Source organism: Apteryx mantelli, chromosome 1, assembly GCF_036417845.1.
Source record: "Apteryx mantelli isolate bAptMan1 chromosome 1, bAptMan1.hap1, whole genome shotgun sequence".
In the NCBI taxonomy this organism is placed as follows: domain Eukaryota; kingdom Metazoa; phylum Chordata; class Aves; order Apterygiformes; family Apterygidae; genus Apteryx; species Apteryx mantelli.
In genome coordinates, this window is record NC_089978.1 from 146007440 (window position 1) to 146028787 (window position 21348).

At 41.8% G+C, this 21348-nt stretch overlaps 1 protein-coding gene across 1 annotated transcript in view; it reads left to right on the forward strand.

Annotated features, from left to right (window-relative positions):
• The first annotated feature begins 3414 nt into the window (after positions 1-3414).
• ITPR2 (inositol 1,4,5-trisphosphate receptor type 2) overlaps positions 3415-21348 on the forward strand; it is a 271787-nt gene continuing 253853 nt past the window's right edge. The window contains exon 1 of the mRNA XM_067305912.1: positions 3415-3506. Within this exon, the coding sequence (XP_067162013.1) occupies positions 3415-3506 (92 nt within the window). The remainder of the gene's footprint in view (positions 3507-21348) is intronic.

Consider the following 21348-nt stretch of genomic DNA (forward strand, 5'->3'; position numbering starts at 1 on the left):
TCCCTGACCATGTTTTATATGCTTTATCTTTTCTATATAAATTTGTTATGACAAAATTGTTTCATTTTAATTTTCCTGATATTATCTCCATAAAACTAACAGTTAGAGGGGCATGATCATTGTTTTTAATAAAAGGGCTTTAATGCTTTTAAAAAATGCTAGAGAAGCATCTGTCGCTACTTAAGTTTTCTATCTGAGAGAGAGGGTCAGCAAGGCTCCCTCAGATCTGCTTTCCCAGTGCGATCTTCGCACCAATTTCAAGACCTGGTCTAAAAAAGCAGGTGAGTGCTTATTTATTTTCAGTATACAAATAATCTAGTAACTTCAGTGAGACTGTATGGCTGTTTCTGTGAGAAGGGCTTAAAATGAAATGTTTGCTTAAATACTTGGCTACCTTTGGGATTTGACCTCCACTTTTTTCATGCAGAAAAGAAAAATGTTGATTTTTTTTTTTTTATACTACTCATTTCTAGCTAATAGTCATCACTGCTGGGAACTGGATCAAGATTTCCAACTCATTTCATGTATATCACTAAAGAGCTGTGAGGTGGTAAGAGCTTTCAGCTGCTAGCGCACCCCAATCTCAGCCAAGAGAAACAAGCCTAGAAATGAAGGGGAACGCAGCTGGTGCCTTGGTTTCCTTGGGGGGAAAAGAGGCAAAGACGACTGAAAGTATAGGACTCTTATCCTATCAGTTTGAGCTTTGCCACAGTAAGCAAATGCTAAATATTTTCTAAAATGACTTAAGTTAACCTTCTTATAATGCCAAAGTATGCAGGCCCTATTCAGCTGCCTACACGCAGGCATCTCCTGCTGTCTAGGGTATACCTAAGCTATGTGGCCCTGCTTCTCAGTTCTGCCCTGAAAGGTCACGGGTCTCCCATATGTTGCGGACAACCCATGGGGATGTCTCAGTTATACCACAGGACGTTTCAAATAACACTAAATACCTATATTTAGGGAACAGAGTTGAATGTTCCTGTGTGTGGGTGGTCCAAAATGGTGATTTGCTCTCAGGCCCACAGCAGTTTAAGCTCCAAAGGACTGGCAAACCCGCTGCTAGGCCAAATTCTAAAGTCCATTCTCAGGAAAATTTCCACTCATCTAACGAACATCAGGATTTTATTTACAGGTAGGAAACATGATACCTCCTTGACTGAAGTATCTTAATTAGGCAATTAAAACATGGTGTAAAATAGCAGAGATAAACAGGGCCTGGGAGGCAAAGGATATTGGCAACGCATTGTAACACCTTTGCTGCTCGGTCCCTGGTTCCAAACTCTCCAGAACCACGTTTTCATGATGTTAAAATGCGTGAGTCCTCTATATAATAACTCCATTGAGTTCTATTACAGACTCCAGGATCAATGCTTTTCACTTAGCTAGCACATGGAGTGGAGCCTTAGCTTCTCCCCTGCATTAGTGAGTTACACTGCTCCGTTTTTCAGTATCTAAGTATAATACATTTTAATGTAATCCAAATTTGGGATTTAATATCTATATTTTCAGCAGTTTGAAACACCTGTTCAGGAGCTGTTTCCAGAATAAGAGCTATATATCATTCTGGCACCCCTTCTATCCAATCTGGCCTCACCAGCGCAGCAGCACTTATTTCCCTCTGTTTCCTTCCCACTGTCACCTTTGCTATTCTCAGCTTGGTGTCACCTACTGCTCAATTCATTCTCCTCCAAGCCTGGGCCTGTCACCAGCTATCAGACTCCTCTCACGCTAAGCATGTAACAGAAAGAAGAGATAAATCCAGAATATTCAGCATACAAAGCAAAAGGGGAAACTCTAGGGTGATGTAACAGTTTTCTTTACATGCTACCTGGTAAAGCTTTTTATGGCTTAACTTTAAAGACTCAGCATTTCTGACGTCAAGAATTTATTATGTTTAGGAAAAGTGAGGTAAGGCTGGAATCTGTGGATGTGGGAAGTTAAATATGAGCTTGAAACCTGTAGTTTATTACTCATTTCCAGCAGCCTGCACGTTCTTGCAACCAGATTTATATTCTTATTGCCTGAGAGTTGGTATTTGGTTGTGCTGTTGGACCTAGGTGAATCGTTGCTACTTTTGTTCCTTTTTTTAATCCAAACAATCTGTTTGTTGGAAAAATATACTGGGCAACCAGTACTATTGCTGAATTTCAGTGTAACTAGGGGAGTAGTTTTGGGCCAGGAAAAATGTGGGTGAAAAAAAACAGAAAAAGTGGAAATATTTTGAGTTTTAAACCCTCAGTTGAAATTAAATTTTTGTTTTAAAAAAAATGCACAATATTTTAAGAATAAGAACCCCCAACTTGAAGCAGTCATTCTTTTCAGCAGGACATTTTGATTAGCCACCGATGTTGGTTTGGTCAGTGAACTGAAGCAGTGATGAGTGCTATTATTTGCCCACGAGTGCGTGCGTTGCAGCTTGCACGCTCCGTGGTCGTGCCGCGTCCCTCCAACAACTCTGGCGGAGAAGGGCGCTGTGGGGGCCTTGTCCCAGCGTGCCGGGCGGGAGCGCTGGACCTTCTCGCTCAGGTGAGCATGGGGAGGTGGGACTGTCTCCTCACTCCTCATGAGCAGTCTCCCAGAGGGATCTGCTAGTTCGAGGCGTTTTTGTTAAAGTGGTGGCAATTTTCCTCTGGAAGTTCCTGCGGTGGGAATACCTGACCAGAAGGGAGGAGGGGGTATGGTTGGTTTTGGTAGATTGGATTTCATTTCTAAAGTTTGCATGTCATACCATGGAGGATGACACTAGCTGGCGATTAGACCCAGCGCAGCGTGAGCGTCGCCCCTCGAACGAGGCCGTGCGACGGCACGGCGCAGGGGCCGCCACCGCGCGTGGTTGCCCTGTGGACGCCCTTGGCAGCGTCCCCCAGCCCCTTGCCCACCACGAGTCACCCCGGGGGCGCCAGCGGGGAGGGCCCACAAGAAGTTAAGGGACACCGATCCGGGGCCCCGGCGCCGCTCTCCAGGCGCGAAAGGGAGCCGCGGGCGTGGGGGCGGCGGGGCGCGAAGCCGGCAACGGTCGCTCTCCCCAAGGAGGGGAGGGGCGGCGGCGCGCGAGACTGGGGGGGAGAGGCGGCGCTGCGCGGGGGGGGAGGGCGCGGAGAGGGCTCGGGGGGCGGGAGGCGCGGAGCCGGCGGCAGGAGGAGGAGGAGGAGGAGGAGGAGGAGGAGGGACGTCGCGGGGGGAGGAGGCGGCGCGGAGAGCCGTGGCGGTCCGCGGAGGGCAGCGGCGCCGCCGCGCCGCTCATGTCAGGCTGCGCCCGCCGCCGCGCCGGAGGGGCCGCCGTGATCCCTGCGGCTGGGCCCGGCTCGCCGCCGCCGGCTCGCTGGATTCCCTTATCCCCCCCCACAACGTCCTTCTTTTTTTTTTTTTTTTTTTGAGGGGGAGAAGTGCGAATTTAACTAAAAATGAGCCAAAATGTCTGAGAAAATGTCCAGCTTTCTGTACATCGGGGACATCGTGTCCCTGTACGCGGAGGGCTCGGTCAACGGATTCATCAGCACCCTGGGGTAAGGAGCGGGCCGAGCCGGGCCGGGCCACACCGAACCGGGCCGGGCCGGGCCGGGCAGCGCGGGGCGGCGACCCGCGGGCACCGCGGCGGCAGCACAGGAAGCGGCAGCGGAGCGCGCTGCAGCGGCCGCCTCGGCCGCGGGGGAGAGCGAAGTAGGAAGTGATTTAAAAGAAAGGGGAGGGAAAAAAAAATAAAAACAAAGTTCTCGCGGCGGCCCGGGGGCGTGGGGCCGGAACGGCTCGCCGCCGCCGGGGAGCGGGGCCGGCGGTGGCGGCAGGCGAGGGCCCCGCGGCGGAGGGGCTGCGGCGCCGCGCTGCAGTGCTCGGTCACCGGCGCAGTCCGGGACCCTGCCCGAATACGTGAAGGTATTCGTTATTTCGAGCTCCAGCCGCCGAGTTCGTTTATTTTGCTTTTTATTTTATTATTATTATTATTTTTTAGCGCATGTTTGACAATTTTTGTCGGAGATACGAAGGGCAAAAAACTTGGCTGTCTTGCTCATCAACTTGTTCAACGTGCATCCCTTTAATTCTGGCGTGCGTTTGCCTCAAGTCTTATCTGTGGTTGTTAATGATCAGATATTTAATTTCACGGGGGTTGCTTTTTCTGTGAGCTGTTTTTTTCTTTTTTCCCCTCTTTGCAGAATGGAAAGATATAGTTTAACTGTGGCTACTTCACTGAGCTACTTTTGCTTATGTGAGGTTTTTATTAACCTTGAACACTTTAAATCACCTTTTTGGAATCCCAGACAGAAAACCATAATGAATGCCGTGAGGAATACATTGATATCTTTCTTAAAACCATCACTGTAGTACGGTTGTAGTGACATTTACCAAGGGTGCAGTGGGTCCTTCTGATGTTAATAAGAGAGCTGCAATAGTTTCCGTGATTTTGTGATATGTCCAAAGTAAGCATGTGCTTGTTGGTGGAAATGTCTCCTGCACTGTGTGAATCATAGTGATTCAATTGACAGGGCAGCTCAGACTCTGGCTGGATATCAGTGTGATTTGTTGCTTAAACATGAGCTCTACCTTGAGAATAACAGTTGAACAAATATATTCCTTACTAAGGCTGTGTTTTGATCCTCTGTTAACTAACATCTATTGCTTGGATATTGCTCTCATACGTCACATTAGACTGGCTGTGTCCTGAGAGCTCTTTGATGGGGGGCTGTATGGTGAAGTAAGGAGAGCGCTAAACTTCTAACAGTGAATGTTCACCCTTGTGTCTATGTCACTTCAAGTGGTAGTTACGGAAAAAAGCTGGTGTTCAAGGTCTCTTGTATTTTTTTTATTTTATTATTACTTCCTATCCTTGCTGTTCACTCATTTCATCTGTTTACAAACATATTTCCATGGTCTGTTCCTCTATTTGTAAATTCTGTGCCTTTTCTGTTTGTGACTGTGTTTTGTCTCACATCTCCTCTTGTTCTCCTGACTCCTGTCATTTAAAATCCTATCTGAAAACCTGTTTTCTGCAACTTTTAACCATTGGGTGTTGTTTCTCATTCTTGTAACCCCTGTGTTTCTTCTTTGTTGGCATAATTAGTTGTTGAGTTGTTTGGTTTTGTTTTTGTGTTGTCCCATTGCTGTGTTCTGTTATCTAGTAATCTGGGGAAAGCTAAATTTGCCATACTTTACGCTTATTTTTCATCATCTTTCTTAAGGTATGCGCCTCCTTCCAGAGGGTACCTGCTTGTGTGCAGTCCCTGACGTTTGTGCTGCGGCTGTGACACGTGCACTGTGACGTGGCTATGCTGTGCGTTGCTTGGGCTCGTGTCACCGCTCTGATGTCACAATCTGGAGTTTGTTGATCCCCCTTGTATCCCTGTGCATTCGGACAGAGCTTTTACTCCCAGCAATGGGGAGCCAGGATCAAAGCTCGTCTAAGGCACTTGGGAGCTCTGCAGCAGAAGTAATTGAATGGCGCCCCAAGCTCTCATGAATAGGCTGTCAACGGGCTGTCCCAGGCTTTCTTTTAGTAAAGAGCCCACTAACCCTTCAGTGCTCCACACCCACGGTGGACCTCTGTGTCCGCTTCCCTCCTCAGGAGGAGCCTCTCTGGCTTCCTCCTTCTTATTCTCTGATGAAGGGATCTGTGTGCTGCAGAAGGCACTACTTGGGATCAGACAGCACTCTTCTATCTCTTCTTCAGCAGCAGGACAGGAATTCAGGAGTGTTAACGTAGCTCTGTTAGCTCTTCAGTACAGCTTTTTTGTGCCCTGCTCCCTGGCACAGTAGAGGCAGCGGCAGAGCCAGAAGGCTGGAGTTGAGGAGCTGAAGGCCTTGAAGGAAGTGTGAAGTCACCAGTGGAAAACTCCCACATCTACTCAATGGCAATGTTGACCTCTCTGCTGGTGGTACAGGAGTTTGGACAGAAATTTGAAGTTGTGATGCCAGGTCTTATTATCTGTGCCAACCTTTGCAATTACTGCCTTGGGACTGGCTGCTGCAGTGCAAGAGGCAGACACATCAACAGTTGAGTTCAGAGAAGATACTTGTCCAGCTGAGCATTTGGTGTGCAACTGTTTGTGAACTCCGTCTCCTGCATACCTGCAGGTCCTCTGTTCAGAGCAAGTGGCACCCCATCTTCCAGGGATGCCTCTTACGTCTGAAGACGAAGTGGAGTAAGTGCTGGAATGGTTGCTCACTTGCTTGATTTGACTGATGCGGGTCTTCGCTTTACTACTCTTGCCTGTATTGCTCAGGGTGCTGTTTTGATAGGTGCTTGGAGAGGATGATAAATTGTCATGTCACTTACTCTTGAGTTCACTCTTAAGTCTATCAGACGCAGTTGCAAGAACTTTAAATCCAGCTCAGGTCTGGTGATTCTGAAGCAGGGAGAGAGTTCTGTTTATTTTAAGCTGTCAAAGGCTAATTGTTTCTTAAACAAAGCATGAGTGAGGTCATTCTATAAATAAGATAAAAAAAAAAGTGCGCAGCACCTCTCCAAGTTGGGAGGTCCATCACGTAAGCGGACCTAACTCCTAAAAGAGTTGGATGAGCTTAACAAATTAGTTTTGAGGAGGAGATTTCAAAGCAAAGGTTTGGGTTTGTGCATTTGGAATGTTTTTGCTCACTTGCTAATGCAGCAATTTTCACATGCTCAGTTTCCCCAGGAAACTTAAAATCAAGAGGAAGATGCAGCTGAGCTATTAGGGTCAAGCGTAGGATCTGCTTAATACCCGCCAGAACGAGAGTGTGGGAATCTTCCTCTTGTGCAGTAGCCAAGTGGCATAGAGAACTTGTTCAGGAGAAGGGAGATCCCAACTGAGTTCCTCTTTTGACTGGACAGAGTTCGCATCCATGTCTCCTGTCCCATATCCAGGAGAGCGTGCTAAGAGATGGTGCTGGCTGAAGGCAGGAATGCCTCTCCACACCTCCCTCTACCAAAAGTGTTCAAGGTTTGCTGGAGCAGAGGGATTCTGGAAACGGGGACCAGAAGGTTGAGGCACATCTGTGAGGAGGAAGGGACCTGCGCTCCTGTCCTCCTCTGAGAACTATTTCTTTATTTACTATAAACAGATGTTGGATGAGAAACAGACTCAGCTCTGCTTTCAGATTTGATCCCTGTTAGTCAGAAGAGGAAACTGAGCCTCTCTTCCGCATCTAGGGTTAGCGTGCGAGCTGCTGGATGGGGGCAGGGGCAGGGCAGGCAGGCAGTGCTGCTCCTAATTCTTCCTGTTGTATCCATATTTTAAAAGAAAGCAGTAGTACTTGGTTTTTGAAAGAAGGGATACAAACACTTGTCTTCTCCCAGACTGTGGCTCCCAAGGGGACAGGGGCACCTCTGAGTCATTTTAGAGGAGAGGATTTTCGGGCTCAGCATTTCTATTGGCTACTGCGGGTTTCCAGATATCTGAGGTATTGAGAGTCCAGGCAATTCCCGAATCAGTAGTCTGCCTGGGTTTGGATCCTGCTGAAGTGCTGATGATGTGTAATCTGGCTTTTCTGATCTCAAGGTTTTGTGAGCCTTTTCTTTTTTCTTTTTTTTTTCTTTTTCCCTTTAAAAAGGGGAACACTTTTGAATATGTAAACTGATAGTCTTGCGGTTTAGTACGGATGTTTGGGAAAAGGAATTTCCATCCATGGGTAATTTTCTGCTATTTCAAAATATATTTTGTTCTAGATTATTGGACTATGTTGTCCTAACATCGTTTTTCACAGTTCACTTTGTTTTGACTTATGTATTTTAATCTTAATATTTTCATTATTCCTTTGGATTTAATATCGTGTATTACAGTAAAGAGTAACACCAATATTTTATATGATAACCACAATAAAGTACATTTTTTTTGACCAGAATTGTAATTTAAATGAAAAAAAGATAAGATTTTTTTCCCTTTTTGAGTTCCCAGCGTCTACACAGTCTGAAGCTTTACATCACACAGGAAATGTGTGACATCACACAGGTAACGTGGCAGCGCCAGACAAGGAATCCCAGTATTGTAAGTTGTCCTAGGCTAATATCTGAACCTTGAGACCACCTATCCCAATATTTTGGCAGTAAGTGTTGGCAATAAATCAGAGCTACTGTTAATCATTTTTTGATACAATGAGGGGAAAAAGTGTACTTGGTGGGAGAGGTGGAAAAAAAAAGTAACAATAACTGCCAACATCAGCTGTTGGAAAGTTTGACACTGGACTTGTTAGTCACCATCAGTAGCTGAATTCCTGTCTCACCTCCATAAATGTGCTTCTGTGCTGTAGCAGCTAGAAACCTCATTGAACAAAATTAATGGAGCATGCCGCAGGAGCTGCCTGTTGGGTAATATATGACTACGGATGATGAGGAGTGCCAAAACTTACTCCTAATGAGCAACAGAAAATGTATTCTAGAGTATTCCTATTCATTGCCTTGAGTTTAATGTTGATTTGTCTTGTACAACTTCTCTTAATTCGTAGGAGTAGTTGCCATAGCTTTCTTATTTGAAGTGAGTTGCACAGTTTTGCTCAGGCTCCCTAACTAGGCTCATGTGCCTTAGTTGTCTTACTGAGCTTGGACTTCACACACAGATTGAATCAGTCTTCCTTGATGAAGAGACAAGACTAAGTAGAAAGCGATCATGGAATGGTATAAATCAAAATGTACAAAGACCGTGCAAGCTAAACCATGTCTTCTTGGTAGCCTAAGAAATGGTACTAAGAGAAAAGATGTAGTGACTGATCATGCTTACAGTACACCAATGAAGTATTTTCATCAATGTACAAATTTTTTCACCCTTCTCTCATACTGCCTGAAAATGTGAGCTATGGTTAAGGAACAGAGTATATGTCATTTAGTTAATAGCAAATTTTTCTTTTTTTTTGTCTGCTGACAAAATGTAATTAGTCAGGAAAGAATGAAAAGCCTGAAGAAAGTGAAAGCCCTTTCACAGCATAAGTTAAAATTGCCCCTAATTTGATTTTGATACATGCAGAATCAAATAATACCTAGAAGAGGAGAAGGAAGATGAACTTCAGCTTTGCTGTGGGCAAAAATACTTCTATGTTTTATTATCTGGGTCTTTTACCCTCCTGACAATGCCAGTGACATTTGCTGGTTTTGATTGTGTGTTTCTGAAGAAATTTTTTCTGCTGTGGAGGATTAGTGTTTTCAGAAATATGTTCTCTGTGCAGTCCTCCTAATGCAAAGTCACTGGTTTGAATTCTGCAATTACTTTGAATTTATGCTCATTTAACCATGAGCAGGATTTGACCCATTTTATGACACTGTTCAGCTGTGTGGTGTGTTTCTTTTCTGTGATAACTTTCTGAAGCATAAGCTGTATTATATGCCTTATTAAATACCTTCATTGATCTTGCAGTAAATGCCACATGAGCAAAGGTGTAGACATTTAAATAAAACTGTATTTTGCATGCCTTGAAATTCAATGAGTGTTTCAAAGCCTATATCCTTTGTAATTATCCATTCACAGTAACAGTTAGGCATTGCTCCAACTTTGCCATTCATAATGAACTTATTTTGATGCTCATCTCAAGTATTCCAACAGCAGTGCCATCTTTAGATAAACAAGGCCACAAAGCTTCTCATAAAGCATTCTTATGGGAATGCGGCAAGTAATGAGCCCCAGAGGTGGTTGGTTTGTTTCAGAAAATTTGCTTGCACGCAGAATGCAGCTTGAGCATGAAGGAACATAGGATTAGACTTAATTACAATATTATGATTTATGAAACTGTACACTGAAATGTAGTATCTTTGGTTCAAAGAGCTCATTATCAAAGGACACAGAAGTGGACAGAAAATTGGGGCTAGCCAAAGACCCAACTGATGTAATATAAAAGTGAATTTACCTCTAAGCAGTGCAGCAGTGATGGAAATAAGAGTAGACTTGAATTTTAAATTAAGACAAGTGGTAAGGCAATTATAACTTCAGTAATTCTCAGTTAGATTATGGGTAATGTGGGAAGTAGTGGGGAAAGAGAGGGGAGATTGTTTAATGTGCGTGACTTTCAGCCATATTTAACTTACTTTTACATAATGAGGGATTGACTGAACAGTCTTTACTCTGTGTGGTTCTCTGACTCATTTGGAGTCAAGGTTGTCCTAAATTTTGAAAGTGCCACAGGAAAAGAGTCAAATCAAGCTTTGACTTCTGTAGCTTGGAACATTATCTTGTAAGAAGCATATAAGCCTTTGGTTAGGGGGCTTATAGGAAGTGTTGCGTTTCACTGAACCTTGAGTTGTTCAAAACCCATTACCCTTCACTGTTAATGGTGCAAATTGCTATTGCTTGATAATGTGTGAGACTGTTTGCTATGAAATATCACAAAGCCATGTCCTCTGCATGTGTATCTAATGCTCTTGAGAGTCTGGTTTCTACTGGCTTTAAAGGTCTGTTACTTCTCCTAAGTTGGATATGCTTAAATAGGGATGTTTACGGAAAAAAATGGAGAAGGGAGAATGAACGGTAGTTCAACATACTACTTTTTTTCTTGTCTGAGTGCTACATTTTTATCACTTATTCAGAGAGGAATATTTTAATATATTAAGGACATAAAAATTCATATGACTGATTCTTTTAAATCTTCATTTATGTTATTTATAAATTGGATTCTATCTCATTACTGAAATCACGCTAATACATACATGTCTAGACACTTCTTGTCATAGATCCTGTTTTCAGCTGTGTATAATGATGTTAAGCCTTGACTGCTTGGACTGATGGTAGGTGCCTGAGGCTGCATGTTTTTGTGTAGGAAGGTTCAGGTAAAATGGCTTGTCCATTTCCAAGAACAGGATAGACAAAAATGCATTGATTACCTGTTTTTTTTTTGTTTTTTTTTTTAAAAACACCTTGCAGCCCTGTGTTGAGACTCTTCATAAGTTGCAGCACAGTCTTGAAACCCACTTCTCCTCCAGCATGAAGGGTTTGCCTTTTCTGCCCCTTTGAAAATTTGCCCAGTTTTGACAGCTATGAGTTGAGGAAAAATTTCATTTAGACCCCTGTGGCAGTATAGGCTTTTCTTGAAACTGTGTGTTGCCTTCTTGGTGACTGCCTTTTGCCAGAGGGCAGTGAATATTGCCTGGTAGAGGCAACTTCTCCCGAGTGCTGGCACTTGGCACTAAGAGGCCCCAAGCCTGACTGTGGGAAATGTTTCCCAGTTTCCAGGATTTCCAGCTTCCCTGGCTGGGAGGCACAGAAAAGCTTTGTTTGCGCCGCTGCTTAGTTGTGTTTCCTGTCTCTGAAGAAGTAAAAAAAAAAATCATCTTTTGCTACCTGAGTTCGCTTCAAATATGAAGACAGCTTAAAATTAAAACAAGAAGTGACATTCTAGGAAAGTAAAGGTTCTGATTACAAATTTGGAAACAAAGTTAAACAAGGAAAGCAAAAGACTAAGAAAAAGCAGACTTAAAACATACTTGTTATTCATGTCCTGTATTACCTATCGCTTGAGATTTTTGAGGCCTATTTTGGCTGCAGCAGTCAAAATGCTGGGTCAGGAGTAGGCTGTCGCTCTAGTGCTGTCTTTGGGACTGCATGTCTCTGCCTGAATCTCTGTCCACCTTTTAGTGCTCTTTTGTTTGCTTTTATTTGATTGCTGTTAAATAGAAATGCAACTTTTTCTGAAGCACATCTGGTTTATCACTTCAGAGGAGAGACTGTACCCTAAAGGGTTGACCTGGCTGAACTGTGTGGTGTCTGTGCGAGGGCTGCTGGGCTGTGCTGTGGCTTATCTGAGACCGAGCCCCCTTTCAGAGCTCCTGGGGTACTGATTCTTGTACCCAGGCTCACTTTATGATTTAGCAAGCTTAAGTGAATTGTCGTTATAGACTTTTGTGGGCATATTCTGCAAACCGCATTCCATCAGTGCTTTTTTTTCCCCATTCAGCAGTTTGCCTTCTGCACCTTTAGTTTCAAGGGTCCTGTTGTGCTGGTAGGAATTTTTTGGCAACTTGAGATTCTGCCTGTGCTGAACCTGCTCCAGTCCTTTGTGGGCTTCACAGGTAAATAATCTGAGCAGTATTTTCTTTGCAGTTACTTCTGCTTGCTGATGAAAGACCACTGGGTTGCTAGACTGCAGTAAAGAAAATGGAAAGACCATGACCCCTCTGCTTTTAGTGCTCCCCTTCTGGCACTTGGATAATGAAGAGGAAGTAGGAGCAGAGGAGCGTGTTGGCAAGTTGAGGGTAGTAGAGGTAGTAGAGAAATCAGAAGAGCAAGGGTCCAAGAGCTGATATGTCTGTGCACGGAAAGCGAGAGATGTGTGATGGGAGCTGATGTGCATAGTCTAAGAGGCGGCGTGTATTGGAAGGAAAGTAGGACTGAACAGGAGCAGAAGAGCATGGACAGTTGCTGAGAGGTCTGCAGTCCCCTGCTGTCAGAAAATAACTATGAAGGTTACTGGAAAATTGTCTTACTTCTTTTCAAATGACTCCACATAGAGGAAGGCAGCCTGTGGTATTTCAAATGGTGGAGGTCTGTGCTGCATGTCTAGAGTGCCAAAGCGGTGATAACTCCATTTGAGGCTAGTATGGTCCCAAACAATGGAATATTTGATTTTTCAGGGTTTTTTTTGGTGTTGTTTAAGAAAATATATAATACTGCCTTCCTTAAGAGAAGAGCTGAATTACAAAATTCCTCAGAAAGCAGGAATTAGTGGTTTTAAGGTTGCCTATGCTACCTTATTCAATTCTGTGTAAAAGCGTGATACAGTCCTTACTGACGTGATCCCATATTATCCTTTATGCTATATTGCTGACTTGCTAGGTGCATATGATGTCCAATGCTTTTGTAACAACTTAAAGATTATATAATGAATTATGGTACTTCTGCAGTCTTCCTGTATAATAAATTCTGGACTGATAGATTTATATGAAGTGCTGCCCCTTTAGGTTGATCAGTGCCACATGACAAAAGACATGAAGTTGGAATTTATGTGAAAATACTTGGCAAAAGAAGTCTAAAGAACATGTCCAAGCTTGGTTGGTATTGTTTGACAATATAAATTGAACTGATTACAGCTCTGCTCTGTACAAAGAACAGATATCAAAACAGTAATCAACTTTTTGTTCTTTGACCTCTGGCAGATAAAAATCAATCTCGTTAAAAAAACAAAACCAACCACCTCTGAAATGCAAGCTTTTTATTTGAATCAAAATATAGAAACTTGTTATGATCGAAAGCTTGGACTTCTTATCTTGATTTTCTTTTAGAGACTTGTTTGAGTTTCAGAGTTTTTTTTTTCCTCCTGTATTTGACATACTCAAGTTAATGAATGTTCCAGAGGGAGCACATGTGGTAACAGGAAAGGAAAACAACTGCTTAAACTCACAGTAAGCCCCAATTATTTCAACTTATGTGCCCACAGTTAAAAGACAGAAACATGGGGCTTACGTTTATTTTTTTTGCCCTGTGTAAATGTGTACTAGTTTTCTTGTTTGCAGTGCAGAGGTAGGTTAAGCAAGGCTCCCAGCCACCTTGCTGTCTTTCTGCCTCAGTATGGTGGTTTTGATGGAAGCTGGAGGAGCAGCAGGCAGAAGGCGCAGAAGAATCCCTAACTACCCTTAAGGGATGTGTTTTATTTTGCTGTGGGGATTTTTGCCTGGCTCCTGTGTGTATCTACATCCAGATGCCTGTGAAAATTTGTGTAATTGTACAACTGAGTATTGTGATTTGGAAAATTTTACTAGGCAGCTATAGAGGGCAGCTATATTGAATGTGACCAGTATAGTTTTATCCTAAGCTTTGTAGGACATGACGTTCATTATTCATAAAGTCTCAACTCTCAGGGCTTTTTGAAATTTGGATATCTGCAGCTTCCATTTAAGAAAAAGTAAGTTGCTGTCCCCAATGGATGTGGAGAAAAGCTTGAAAACAGGAATGGTCACAAATGAAAAGTACCCTGAGTTTATTAGTAGATTTGTTCTAACAACTTTAAATCACAACACCTGAGTTTGGTGGCCCAAAAGATGGTGTATCAGTACTTGAGTGCAGAAATAGTGCTTTTTGCATGACCTTGTTGGTAGCATTTTAAAGCTAGCTGCACTCAAATTTCTGAGGGGCTCTCTAATTATTCCAGATAACTAAATCAACAGTGTGCTTTGCTAAAATATTCTCGGTCACCTTTTAAAGCTAGTTAATATTTTTTATTGTTCAGAAACAATAAGTAAAAAAGAGGAAAATAAAAGTGATGTATTGGGGGGAAAAATGAATATCAGTTTTGAAAAAACTAAGAGCAGATCTCTCTACAGATATGAAAGGTGAAAAATATGGAAATGCATTGCTAAGCAAGTTTATTTCTTTGATCAAAGAATGAAAGTTGTGAGGCTACCTACAAAGTTTAAAAAAAGTTATTTTCCCCTTCATTTAAAAAAAAGCTATGCTGAGTGAAAAAGGTTAACTGCTTGTTAGTAGTATTAACTTTGACATCTCGGACAATTTCTGACTTAGATTATTGCATTCTGCCAGTGTAGATTCTACTCTTTAGTTTCAGCTGAATGCAACATCCTTCTCTTCCTCTCTTTCACTCTTGAGAATGTCTGTCCTGAGACTTTGCTCCTGTGCTGAATCAGGGAAAAATAGGGCTCTGTGAGCCTGACTCTTTACAGACAGCTGAAAAATCAGAGTTAAATGATTTTTTGAGTGGAATTCTGTTGTTCTAAAATTGGTATATAGGAGCATGAATCAGTTTTGCTGATTTAAAAATTAGGTGGGGTAATGTCTCTAATGCTTTTCGGGTTGAGAACAGAACTCAGTAGATCAAGGTTTAAAGTTGAGCAGGTTTCATAAGTAAACTGATGTAATAAATATTTTGGATTTCAGTGTTACTGTCACAACAGTGAATGTTTCAGTGAATACAGGAATTTTAAATTTCAAATAAGATTTTGAAATACCTTCATAGATCAAGTTGTTTGTAAAGATTCTTATAATACAAAAAAATCCCTGCTTTTAATGAAGTAACTTTAAAATAATGTACACAACTTAATTGATTTTGTTTTTTTATAGGTGACAGGGTGGGATTTTTTTCTGTATCAGGATGTCTGCAGTTTGTTATATAATGCTTACTCTGTTACTTAGAAGAAGTAATAAAATAATAGCAAAGGTTCATGATGTTATTTCCTTTATATGTGATCTGAGATGTAGGTCCTACATGAGGCAATTTTTCATTTTAACTATTGAAGAGCCTCAAAGTTAAATTTCTGCTTCCCTGGCTAGACTTTCAGGATTACTAATAGCTAAATCTGGATTTGATCGTGAAATCGTTCTGGCATCTGGCTCTTCACACTGGAGAGCTGCAAGATTCGGGTTAGAGGTATGTTCAGTTTGTATTAGCAATGGCTTCTCTTGCAAAAACAAAGCAAGGTTAGGACCTGGCAGGCAAAAAGTCTCGTCTGTATTAACTTTTGTAGTTGAGCAGGTTTTTCTGCCAGTGAATACCAATTACTGTATATTATTTTCAGTGTAATATCTAGGACATAGTAAAACCATTACACATAAAGTTCTGTTATAACACCTCATTTGAAGCAATGTTGTACATTAGACTGATGCAGTCAAACTCATGGTCTGTGGGGCCATTCATTCTGATGTACCATTCCATCTGGTCCATCTCCTTTCTATGGTAGATTAAACCATCTGCTGGGATAAAGCTCTTAATATAACCAGTGCTTCTGAGTAGAGCTGGAAGTGGGACAGTGCTTGCCCAGATTTTCAGCTATAGATGTGAAGTATGTTTAAAGGGCAATATTATAATAAGGGATGGGACAGAGAAGCAACTTGCATGAGGTCATTAGCAAATTGTGGAATATAACGCAAGGCTCCATGTTCCAGGTCAATGCTCTTTTTTATGAGTGTTGATCTAGTAAAATTTTCAATGCTAAGTTGCATAAATTGTTTTATATTGGCTTATCTCATGGTAAGCCTTAACGTAAGCCAAGTGTGACAAAACTGATCAGTTCATTAAAGTTTTCAGATGTCAAAAATGGCTTTTAAAGTACGTATCTAAAAATGCAGAATGAGCCTTATCATTGCAAGAGAAAAATGTGTGCTGAAAAGAGTTTTACACTTGCTGACATCATTGTCATGCTCAGATGTTGGGTGGAACCTCATTAAAACTGTTAAGTATAATTACTGTTCTTCATTTATAATGGAGGTAAGTGATAAAATAAAATTCTCCTCCTTTCTGGAACAAGTTAGCTGAAGTCAGCCTCCAAAGCACATATACTTGGTAAAGCCTGAGTAAAAGCTGAACCATGTGACCCAAGAAGCTTCTTAGAAGGAAATTCTGCATTGACAGGGGAACTTGTATAGGCTTCAGTGTGTAAGAAGTTGTTTCAGAAACACAAAAAATGTAGAACAAAAATACAGTCATAGGCAGAGAAAACCTGCTACATTGACCCTAGAAAAATAAAAATGGAAGAGTGCTTTTGAGCAGTATTCTCTCTGAAAACTGTAATCAAAGAAGTTCCTGCTGTTTGATTTCTCCTATGTTCAGGAAAACAAGAATTTATAAATTCTTTCTGAATAAATGGTAATGATAAATGGTCAAAAAAATACCTGGCACCACCACAGATTTTTCTTTATAGTAGAAATGACCCTTAGGTCTCCAGAATTGACATAATCACTTGTGACTAAATGATAACCTTCATGATTTGGAGTCATCATGGAGTAATCATGAGTTGGATCCAGCTTCCAAGATGGAAATTTGTGAACAAACAAGAGCAGGTTGCTCATCAGAAGGAATTAAAACAATATCTGGGGAGGTTTTCTAGTGAATGCTTTGAATGATGACTTACAGGTGAAAGTGAAACCTTTTATGGGGAAGAAGTTAAAATCTGTCTGAGCAAATCTGGGAGACGAGCTGGCAACACACCTACTCTTGAACAGCAAGATGGGTCGGTGGGATGGCCAAATATATGATTACTGTGGTCCTGATCTCGTTTTCTGCAAAGTAAAGATGAAACAAGCTTTGGATACTTTGTGTTTGAGCCTCAGCAAAGACTTGCAGAATTTAGAAGTGATCTTGCTGATCACTTCTGATTACTGTAGTCATCACTTACCTTGGTGTGGAAACATGGGTATAAGAACATAAAGAGGAGTTTAGAGGGTGATGAAATATGACAAAAATTTTGAACTACCTGAAGAAAACTCTTGTTGGTGCTTGAAACTTCATAGATTTTCATTATTTAGCTGAGGAAAAAGTACATGGTCAGGACAGACTATGCTGAGGCATTTTGAGGGCAACTTGCCCTGTGGGTATAGGAATTAATAGGGCTGTGCTTTCACAGGCATTCACAGATTTGGGAGCAGCATGGTGACCTTGATGCCTAATCGAGAGGATCTCTTTGGAGGCTAGTTGCAGACGTTGCCTTAGGCAGGAGATCAAAGGACCGGTTATTCCAAGGAATGACTCTGCTCAAGAAGAGATTACTTTTTCTTCCCTTCCCATAACTGGCAGAGATGCAAAAACTCTTGAATCACCCACTTGGAGAATGTATTCAGGGTTCCTGGAATAGACTCCAGAGCAGCTAAAAGTTTTCCAAGGAGAGGATTTGGGGAAATAATTGGGTCTTGCAATCTTCTTAAAGTGTAGTATCCCCTCAGAATGGCAAGATAAAGGTTTTCTGGTCATATTGGGTAGACTTGGAGTTTAGAAGTGAGGTAGTATATTGGAGATGGCAGAAAATGGTAATCAGTACCAGTATTGCCTGGTTGTATTAGTTCAGAAATTGTTTTGAGGCTTTGAAACTGCTGGAATAGAGGGGCTGCAAAAGCCACAGCTGATTTGAAAGTAAGTATGATTTGGTGAAGAGTAAGCAGGATGTGGAAAATGGTGCAGGAAGTGTAATGTTTGCACTGTAGATAAGATGGAGAGAACCCCAGTGCAGCAGTATCTTGTGGGGACATCAGTGGACTGAGTTGCTGAAGCGCTTAGGTTTTCTGCCGGAGAGAAACTGATAAAGACTGTTGGTTGATATAGTCAAGACTTATTTCATATAATGGCCTGAAGCTTGCCAAGTCAGGCACCAAAGGGCGCTGGAAATAGAAGAGACTTTGCTGAATGATTTTTGGAAATTTAGAATCAAGGGTAAGTCACCTACAACTTGAAGGAAAATTTGAAATTCAGAGTGTTTCAGTAAGGAGACTGTAGGCTTACATAAAACATGCACTATCTCAGTGTGCCCACGGGCTGATGGATGTGGTAGAAAGGGTAATTATGGACCTATATCTTCAAGTGGCTTATTTTGTAGAATCAAGAAAATTAAGACAATACATTCCATTCTCTTTGAATTAGAATCTGTTGAATCTATTTAGAACAGCAGTGGTTGAGAGAATGAATTATACCCCAGAAGTTATTTTGTTTAAATATAAAGCAAATCTCTTTAAAATAAATCAGTTTTGGGGTGATTTGGGCTGTGCAGAAAACTGAACATGAGACTGGAAAAATTAGTTCACGCCTGGGTGGAAACGCAAGCATCTTTTGGACACATTCCTCCAGGAAAGCATATGGAGGTCAGGGATCGACTGGATGCGAGTGAGACATAATGAACCATGGAGAATTCAGTCTCAGTTGCATCTTGTGCCTCATTTTTGTATGTAGTTGAGATACAGTGTGTTATAATAGTCTAGCTTGTAGTGACAAGTGCATGGACTAAAGAGACCAGGGTCATGTCTGGAGGAAAGAAGAAAGGTTTCCAGAAAGCTGGGATGAAAGAAAACATTTTTTGACAAATGCTGTTCATCTGATTATCCAGGTTTAGCAAGGGTCATACAAGAGCTAGAGGCATTTAATCTCTTTGAAAAGTAAGGATGGACAATATCTTGTCAGCTCTTCTTTCCAGCCACTTTAGTCCTGTGAGGGTACTGAAGCTATTGTAATCCAGGATTTGCCTGGGTGATGAAATGTCTTGAGATACTCTGAGAGTACTCTGAGTGGTCTCTGCTCCTTGGTTATGAGCTGTTGGTGGCTGACATTACCTGTTGAGGGAGCTTTGGAATTTCTACTTTCTAGCTGTACTTTGCTCAAGAACAGGACATTTTTGTGGGACGGTAGTTTGAGAGATCAGATCGGAGTGCTTGTTTTCTAAGATTTGGACAAAGGCGCTGACTATTTCTGTTAATAAACAGGCACTTTTTTTTTTTTTCCTCCCTGGCTTTGACAGCCAGAGGCAGCATGAATCTGTTTTGTAAGCTGCACCTTAAACATCTACTAGGAGCTCTTGAATTTCTCCATATAAAATGGGACTGAATTCAGCTGAGATAAATGAGGCAGATGATTCAAGAGGAGAAGAGGGAGAAAGGTTTTCATATGCATTCAGTGAAGTCTACTGGTAGCTCTTTATGTCTGATGTTTGGGTTTGGTCTCTGAGCTGTGCAGTCTGAGGTGGCTTGCTATGGTCCCCCATCTCCAGCATTTAATATACTGTGTCAGTTGTGGAGGAACAGGAAGTTCATTTTGTCGCGCTTATTCAGCTCCAGAGCTCTGAAAGAGCAGTTTGTGCTGGCAGTGGCATACTTCAGAACATCTTTTGCACCACTGACACTGCTCTGACTTTCTGCCAAGGTGCTTGCAGTTTGTGTGACTGGTGTGAGGATGTCGAAAGGAAAATTTTGTTACTGGGGGATCCACGCAACCAAAACAGTAGATAACAAATGATAATCTGTTAACACGAAGAATCAGTCTTATTGTATGCAGCTAATTCTCCTAGAGTAGCTTGAAAAATTGGGGATTGTGAATCTCAGGCTGCAGATGAGCTTTTTTCCCCCCCGATACCTTGGCAGGGAGAAGGAGGTGCTCTGACCTCTGCCCAGATTAGGGATTTATCTCAGGAGGCTGATGACTCCTCCAGTGCCTAATCTCTAGACTAAAGGTAGGATCTTCTAGATAGACGGTGCATGTGAAGAGCCTGAAGATTGTCTGGAAGAAGCTGACCGTTCTTTGTGAAAGATCAAAATGACTGAGGTCTTTTCTGTAAAGGCAGAGCTCTCCTAGAAGAGGCGGACAAGACTCCAACATGTCTGTAGCCCACCAACAGGCCAAGCTCCTTTTCTTCTTTTCTTCTTTCTTCAATGCATTTAGCCTGGTTTCCTAGGAAAATGAGGTTTAATAGGATGGATCTGTCTGTCTCCCTCACATGACCTCTGAAATGATTGCCAGCATTACAAACAAATTTGACGGAGGACTTGAGTGCTTAAAGATATTAAATTCATGCAAATTTTATTTTATTTTATTTTTATTTTATTTATTTTATTTTGTTTTATTTTTTCCTTCTGGTGTATGAGTGTTTTAATGTGGGATATAAGATGTCCAGTGGAGACTCTCTGTGCTGTTTCAGGGTGTAGGATGACACTGGGCCATGTCTGATGCAGGCAAAACCTGGAGCTTTTCCAAAAAAGACGCTGTGCATAGTACATTGAAGATATTTGTCCCAGTAAATTGACAGCATTGAATTGATCCCATGTTGTTCTTTCTGTGAACCTGTGCATTTGGGTGGCCATATGAATTTCTGGATTTCTGATTTTTGTTAGCCCTAATATTGAAACAACTGCTTTCAAGTGAGTCTTGGCCAGAAGTGATTACTAGGGTGCACTGGGAAGTCTTATCTTACTCCTGCCATCTTTTGCTACTGTGTATCGAGAGGGGGAAGTGGGATATTTGTGCTGTCTGATCAGTTCTCTTACAGTTGATAATTGACAGCTTGTCAGAGTCAGTTGTTTTTGGGACACTTTACATTGCCAGAGGAAGTCAGAAGAGAATCTTGTCCAGGCATCAGCTGAAAGTGTGTCCCACAACTGTGATGTCAACATCTGTTCAAAGTTAGTTGCCAGTAATTTAAGCACAGCTTTGGTGCATACAAGTCCTGTGATGCCTTTTTCTGATTTCAGGATGGCAATTAGATAGAAACTTTTCTATAAACGCACAACTTTGAATACAAACAAAGTTCTATTTTGGGTGCTCATTTCCTAGAAAAAAATTAAACTTGAAAGTTAAAAATAAACAAAAATACATTCTAAAACATCTTCAGACTGAGAATTAGGAAAAAAAGCAACAACAAAGGTTCAAGCTCGCTTCTGACTTCCATAATTGCTAACACAAAGCTGCAGACCAACCAGATGGACTGGACGTTGCAAGGAGCAGGAACAATTTGTTCTGCTTTGAAAGGGGCCAAAATAGTTAGCAGTAGTGCACGTTTGGTGGAATAAATCCTTGTTTCCACATTCCATGTTTCTAAGAAAGATTATTCATTTAGGTTTAACCAATATCTTTTATGTCTTACTGGATAACAGGAGAGCAGTTAATTTCTGGGGTCCTATTTAGGGCACTATACCAGCGAAAAATTCATAGGTGTGTAAGTTGTGGTAGAAGAGATTATCCTGCTTTTTGACTTACTGGATAGTT